At 35.8% G+C, this 7,806-nt stretch overlaps 1 protein-coding gene across 1 annotated transcript; it reads left to right on the forward strand.

The window, feature by feature from the left end:
* The first annotated feature begins 366 nt into the window (after positions 1-366).
* LOC136806873 (E3 ubiquitin-protein ligase MARCHF2-like) lies at positions 367-3,415 on the forward strand. The gene is made up of 3 exons (XM_067063449.1): positions 367-500; positions 743-983; positions 1,902-3,415. The coding sequence occupies exons 2-3, from the start codon at positions 747-749 to the stop codon at positions 2,331-2,333; spliced, it is 669 nt and encodes a 222-aa protein (XP_066919550.1). The 5' UTR covers positions 367-500; positions 743-746; the 3' UTR covers positions 2,334-3,415.
* Positions 3,416-7,806: the final 4,391 nt, after the last annotated feature.

Here is a 7,806-nt window from a genome sequence, read left to right on the forward strand (position 1 = left end):
AGGTGACAATCTATGGGCTAAGAAAGCTCAAACAGCTTTTAAAAGTAACCCTAAAAAGGTCAACGTTTTAGAAAAGCTGCACGGATTTTCTTGCATCTTAGCTTGGAGGTATGCTTAGCATTATGCTGATTTTTTTTACCGAATTTGAGCCTAGGTATGCTTATAAACGTCATGCTTATAAAAAAAGAGTGTATTCAATTCGCAAAATGATTGAATACAGGGTTTTGAGATTGAAATAAGTATATGATGATTTTACTTTATATAAAAATTTGCTACGAACTTCGATTGTTGTTTGTTTCACTTTCGTTTGTGAAACATATTTGTGACGTCAATTCCTTTTTCACTCTAAAACGTCAAAGAAGACGCTGCACTGAAAGTTATACCAGTTACAAAACCTCAAATCTTGAATGTTGAAAGCAGAGTAAATAGAATTGAGAGATGTTTGAATACCGAAGGAAAATCACAATTGTTTGGATGAAACTTCTCATATGACTAAAACAGTAAGTCAATTTTCTTCAAGGGCTCGTGAAGCAGTGTTAAAAGTTTTTCCTTATCCGAAAAATTTCCGTCTCAGTGAAGTTTATAAAGAAGTTTTTCCGTCTCAAAATTTTGCACACAAAATTCAAGAATATATGTTAGTTTACTGTGTGAAATCCGGTTTCCATCTCAGATGTAAACCCTTGTTTTGACCACTGATAAAAACTTTTTTTAGTCGTTTAACGTTTTTAGTCGTTTTTCTCAGGACGATGTCAATTCACACAAATCCATCAGATCTGAATTTGAAACGAAGCAGTGTTTGTTGTCGAATTTGTCAAGATGGACGCGCCATAGAAGAACTAATCACACCGTGCAAATGCGCCGGTACCATGGGATATGTCCATTCCAGCTGTCTAGAGAAATGGTTGAGTAGAACCTCGAGGACGTTTTGCGAACTATGCAATCACGATTTTAACACGAGGGTTGAAGTTAGCTCTTTTACCCAGGTGAGACAAAATTTATTTAGCAGAAGTAAGAAAACCGTTAACATGAAACATCCCGACCTCAGTATTAAGTTGCTCAAATGGCTAAGTCATTTGTCAATTTCACGCTAAACTGAATGATGATGGTGCCGCATTTCGATTCTAAATCTCAGCTACAATCGGTGCCGAAATATATTAACAATATTGGACAATTTCGGGTATTTTAACGTTTTTCAGAACTTAAAGCTCGGGCGAGAATTCAGTACTTCCACTTTGTTTTGCATTAGATTTATCGATTTGGGAGGAGTTAAGTGGCTTTCAGGCAATATTCTCAGCCTTATTGGATCATTTTTGAGTTTTTAGTTCCTGAGATCCTAAGGTGCTTAAGTGTTAAGCTTCATGTTAAAATCAGAGATTAAACTCTACTTTCAAACCGTACTTTAAGGGACTTAAAAATCACTTGCGGTTTCAAAATTTTGAAGGAATTCCCCTTTTGTCCCAAATATTACGGTGGAAATAGAAGTATCACTGACGTGCAGATTTTTTAAATCCGGAAGGGCTAGATAGCGTACTTTAGCTGAAAGGTGTGCCGCGACCAATCAGAAGCTTCATGGATTTTCGAGAACAAATAACAACAATATTTTTTTGCGGTATTCGCTTTTTTTCTACCACTTCGGGCTTTACTGTGGTGATCGGTAGCCTGGGTGAGCCTTTCACTTGACAAAATGTTTTATCGGGTGGCTCCACTTTACTTCATAAATTACATTCGCTTAATGACCTTATATTTAGTGACTTTTAATAAAAGGGATTTTTAACGGGCAATGGACAAATTGTTTTGGGAACACTGGAACTGTTATTTACTTCATGCGCTTTTTGAGCCTGATCGTCGGCGGACCAGGAAAATACCCTCGAATGAAAGATAATTTATTTCTTTATTTTCAGTGGTTACGATCAGTCAATAGCACAGTCAGCAATGATCGACGTTACATGCTGATAGATCTTACTTGTTTCCTTTTACTCACGCCGCTTGGTTTTGTCAGTTCATTCTTATGCATCCAAGGATCTGTCTTGTATTACCGCACGGAAAATTTTTGGACTGGTTTTGGATTAGCTCTGTTAACAGGTTTTCTAATTCTAATGTACTTTCTATGGATGGGTGTTACCCTTAGATATCATTATTTGACGTTTAGGAAATGGCAAGGAAATAATACAACAGTTAGGTTAGTTTTTTCGAATCATCGACGCCCTGAAAATGTATTACCAAACGCACTTGGGCGGCTGGCAACGCTTCAGCGTGATGAACAACAAACGCCTGGGGTAGAAATTGTAATGTCTATTGTTAAAAATGATGACCACCCTGAAAACATAGTGTGATATTATTTTAATGTGATTTATGTATGTACAGTATAGATTACCGGTGACTCAAAAAATCCAAAGGATGATCTCTTTTCCCTTCACCAAACTTTCATCTTAGGAGACTGTTCATCTAACGTTTCCAGACCATCTAAAAAGAACGACAAAACTATTAAAAAGCGACAAAAAAATGACAAACCCTAACCCTAACCTTAGCTATAAAAAAAACGACATATTTCGCCGTCCCAATCCCCGACCTTGGTCAGTGACTACCACCCCTACATATCCATTACTTTTTTTATTTTACGCTATAACAACTATTTAAAGAACGATGAATTACGCATGCGTATAAGTCTCTATTTGGGTGAGCTGTAAACATTAGATTAACTAACGCATAGGGGCTGTTTATATAAAGACGAGCTCACCCGGCTAGTTGAGTTTGGATGGATTTTCGAACGTTACGTCACAGTTTTTGACGAATCAAATGGCTAAAAATAGATCACGTGACGTTCGGAAATCCATCCCATTTCACCTAGCCAGACCAGTCCGCCTCCATACGAACAGCCTCTTAAGGCCGGTCTCCACTTTCGCGTGGCATGAGCGAAAACTTTTTGACGTTTTTGTAAGGCTATTGGTCGGTTGAAAAATGAAGCAATTCTATTGGTCGAAATTGACGTAACGGATGAAAAAGGTAGAACTTCCTTCAACTTTTTTCTGTTCGCGTGAAACTTTTTTATGACGTAATCTTTTCTTCAAGCAGAAAAGGTTAAAAAAAAACTGCCGTCCATTTCTCGCGAAAGTGGAGACCGGCCTTTAGCTCTTGCAGTTGGATTTTTATGAAAAAATCCAGTTATTTTCTTTCCTTTTAAATACTACTGTTCCCAAGTAACTTTTCATAAAAAATTCTTTCTTTCAACGATATCCCTTTATAAAAATTTTGAATAACTGAGGGGAAATCTAGCTTAAAGATTATAGCCTAACGGGCGGAGAATATATAAACCACTTTGAATAAAAAACTTTGGCAATATTAACCGGGAGTCTATTGCATTTTATTTAGTGTATATGAATTTTTATTTGTGTAGAAATGTAAGTGTAGATTTATTTTTAAAGTAGAAACTTTTATAATCAAGATTAGTAATATCGTTTTTAACTTCTTGGTTTCTCCTGAAAATGGTATAGTTAGCCATAACGTGCGCTAGGAAAACGGAATATTATAAGGCGAGAAAAAGGATTTGGTAATGTTACAGATGCGTGAACTTTTGGCCCATGGACAAAGTGACAAAAACGTGAACATGCTCTTATCCGCCAAACTTATTTTGTCCCTTGAGCTGAGTGTGAAAACGGGCTGAACTTACTATTATACACCCAAAGCATCTAAATTTGTTAGCAAAGTCAATAGTACAGGACGAGGCCATTTTGAAAATTGTGTTACTTACATTGAGAATATTTTTTGTATAAAGGTACTACAGACATCTCGTTGAAACGAGAAAAAATGGAGCTTTCCAATGAACCAAGTTGGAAAAGGGTAGTTAAAATTTGGATAATCGAGATTTGCGCCACATTTTCGACGACGAATTGAATCTAGCCCTTTTTTTTCTTTTTCCGCGACACATTTTCCGAATTCTTTTGATCATTGGAAATGGAATGCTTTAATACATCTATCAATCCTTAGCGGCACAGTCATCTTTTTTAGGGGACAGTGGAATGATATTTATATACCCTGGACCAAGTGTCTCAATCCCGGCCAAGAAAAATCTTTGATCGGAGTTTTTTGGAAAGTGGTACTCTAATGGTAGACTACTCAGACTCAATAGCGCTGTAAATGCTTCGATAACACTACTAGGTCAACTTTTCTGTGAATACTTTCGATGATGTAGCGCTGTTTGACACGTTAATTTTTAACATGGCAATGGTTTCTTAGCGGGTACCAATTCCAAAAAAACTCCAATCAAAGATGGTGGATGTAGCTCGGTAATGAATTTACAAGGAAAATTTGTTTTCGGTGCACAACAAATCTTAAGGCTACAACCAATTCAAACCAAGCACATTTCCGCCAAGACGGTGGAGTGCAAACTATTTTTTGCATTCGAATAACTTAACAAGTTATTGACGTTAATTGATCACTTCTAATTGCCGGTGGATGGGTGGAAATTTTACTTTTGAAAACCCCAAAATAAGGTAAATATAGGCTAAAATCAGACTATATAGAGCAAAATAAGGGGCCTTCTCTTTGACAGCGAAAATATTCTTAAAAATTAATAAACCGGATGCTCCTAATAAGGTCCGGGTGGTTGGAAAATTTTCGAAAAATTAATAAGTGGGGGGGGGGGGGCGTTATTCATTTGGAACCTAAGAGTATGACCTTTTTTATCTAAAGTTTTGTGTGGACTTCAGCGCTTTTTCAGAGATTTACATAATATTACTACAGCGTCTTCAATGTGCACAAAAACATGTGTGGAAATAGAAATTACATACAGTAGCTCTTCTATATAATAATTTATTTACTAGTCATAGCTTTCACTAAATGCCCCCACAGAAAGGTCATGTCATCCACTTATAAAGCTTTTAATGCTTTAAAAATTAAAGCATAAAAAATAATCAGGAATAAATGATTGATTTAATTATTTATTGATTGGTTGAAAAAAATCATATTCCATTAACAAAATACTTGAAGAATTCATGCAGCTTGACAATTTAATAAAATTCAAGGAAAAGCTGGAAAAGCTTCTCAAAAACATATTTCGAAAATCATGGTGTCATTATCTTACTGACTTTCACATCTCCTTGTTTGTTTGTTTTTTCTTACAACAATATATGTCATGATCATTCACTAAATAGACCTTAGATTGTAGGCAAAATATATAGCGGTGAATAAATCAACAAGGTAACCAATCAGAAATAGCTTGTTTATTTTTCATTGGCTGCTATATATTTCAACAATTCTCTTTGTTACTTTGCCTAATAAACAATAGACTAGCAAACTAGTCTGTAAATTAATCATGTCAGAGGGCGGGAACATAAAGGCGGCGGGCGTTTGCTAGAATAGGAGCTGCGTAGGAGAGCGAGCAAAAGTTGGTGAGAGGCTGCTGATATACAGACTAGAACATTCTGCCACGGCTTCATTTTGGAGGTTGTGAGAACGGAGGAGTGCTTTCCTAAATTTTGGAGGGAGAAAAGCCGACAGACCACTTTGTTTTGAATTTTGGGTGGTAAAAGGATGAGCCACTTTTCAAGTTTTGAAACTTTTACATCTTTAGTTGTTTTTGTTATTCTTACATTCTTAGAAAGGTAAGTATTTGCAATTTAGCTTCAGTTTTCTACAATCATCAAAAGTGTACAAGGATTATTCAGTTTTCCTTATGCAGGTTGGTGGTATACAGTATGTTACGTGCTTTTGGGGCTTTTTGCTAGCCTCTTTCATTCAAGGTAAGAAATATTTTTTCTAACAGTCTAATTTGGTTCCACCTAAATACTTTTTGCTTTTTATTTTAGTACTTACAGACTACTTGTTAAGGAACTTGATTACTCTAGTCTCATTGTGGCTAAGTGAACCCCTCCAACACTCTTTTCTATGAATACAACAGTAACACTAACCAGGCAGGAACTCTGCTCAAAAGTACCCAACAAAATAACCTTTTTGAAAAAATTTTGACACTATTTTAAGAATAATAACATATCATAATAATCAATAATTCTGACACTTTTAATATCTCACGATAACCTAACACAGGTTTTCAAGCTGTACCAAAAATTTTTTTGGTACGGTTTGAAAACTATTTTTAGGTTATCGTGAAAATAAACAGCGTTTCCTGGTTTAGTTTAAAGAAACTCCAAAGATTATCCCTCTCATCACTCTCAATGTCATTACTGCCAGGCTGCTGTCTGACAGTCCGACCCTCTTCAACAGACTCACTGCTACAAAAAACAACCTGTCCTGACTGTCAGCATGTAACGTACCAGCCAAGCACAGGAAAATTACACGTACACATAGAAAATTAAATGGAAAACTTCCAGAAAAGTACTTACTTTTAATAGTTAAGATGTCATATGTTGAATAACTAAAACTCCAACCTCAAAACAATGACACATTGGTGCATAATTATTATTATAAGTGTATTATTATAATTAAGTATTTCAGTCTGTCGAATGAAAAATGTAACATATCTGTCATGTACAAATTTAATTTGTGAAAAATTGAAATTTGCAGAATCTAGTGCTGTGATAAGATAGCTCTGATAGAAAATCCAGAGTTTATATGGTGACAGAAAAGTTTTTGGGTACACGTATTCATGGTTTTAGAAAAATGCAGTATTTTCGTCATGAGAAGAGAATTATTGTAAATTCTGACCTTTTTCTATAGACTGTGGCTATGTGCTGAAGAATTTTCTTGTCACACCAAAAATGCTGAAAAATTAACCTTACACTTTAAGATTTATGGCTAAATTTTTTGGGAGTTTTCTTGCCACACTAATTTTACAATTTAATATACACGCTTTTTCTTTTATAAGAATAACTTCTATAAGAATATCAGGGTGAGATTTCGGGTTTAAAACAATAGGCCTATTGTTTAAAACAATAGAAAAATAAGAATAATGCTCACCCTCAACCAAAGTACACTATTCTTATAAAAAAAAAGCGTGTAATTATTTAAATTAAAGTTACCTATTTGAGAAATTTTTGTTGTCAAACTGAGAATTCCCCGGGGGGGGGGGGTACTTAGGCAAAATGGGTGCCGGGTATGTGCGAGCCATAAGGGTACCTTTTTTCGATCCTCAAAAGTCTCTCAAAGGGGTACAAATTCAAAAGTTAGTCTCTGAAAGGGTCCCAAAATCACGAAAATCAAAAATTTCTCTCTCAAAGGGTCACGATTTCCAAAAATTTTGACCAAAATTTGATGAAAATCAAACCAAAATTTGGAAAAAATGGACCAAAATTTAGGAAAAAGCCTCTCAAAGGGTCCCAAAATCACCAAAATTTAGTCTCTCAAAGGGTCGATTTTCGATTTTTAGCTCGGACATACCCGTCACCTCGCAAACCTAGTACCCCCCCCCCCCCGGGGAGAATTCTGAATTTTCACCGTAATATAAATTCTGACAAATTTTCATCTACGTACAACTATAATTTTGGGGAAATCCCACTTGTTCGACAGTATACTTGTCCGACGGTACATTTGTTAGACCGGTTGTTTGACAGTTATTAGTTCGACACCCATTTGCTCGACTGCATGGTTGTTCGACGACCACTTGTTCGACACTGTTCTCTCAAACAACTGGTCTGTTGAACAACTATATAGATTGTCGAACAAGTGGATTGTCAATCAACTGGGTTGTCGATCATTTTGGCACCCATTTGTTCCACAACCCACTTGTTCGACATTCAATTTGACAAGAATTTGTTGAACAAGTAAGCTGTGGAAAAAATGGGTTGTTGAACATGTGACATATACTTATCACCCATTTTTCTGTAAATTGTAAGTATGTGTACTATAAAATTA

This window comes from Clytia hemisphaerica, unplaced genomic scaffold, assembly GCF_902728285.1.
Source record: "Clytia hemisphaerica strain Z4C2 unplaced genomic scaffold, Clytia hemisphaerica genome assembly, whole genome shotgun sequence".
Taxonomy (NCBI): Eukaryota; Metazoa; Cnidaria; class Hydrozoa; order Leptothecata; family Clytiidae; genus Clytia; species Clytia hemisphaerica.

Excerpts from the sequence above, each read along its gene's own strand:
- LOC136806873 (XM_067063449.1), top strand. The coding sequence starts at position 747 with ATGTCAATTCACACAAATCCATCAGATCTGAATTTGAAACGAAGCAGT. Across the intron at positions 984-1,901 it reads AAGTTAGCTCTTTTACCCAG|TGGTTACGATCAGTCAATAG; the intron begins GTGAGACAAAAT and ends CTTTATTTTCAG.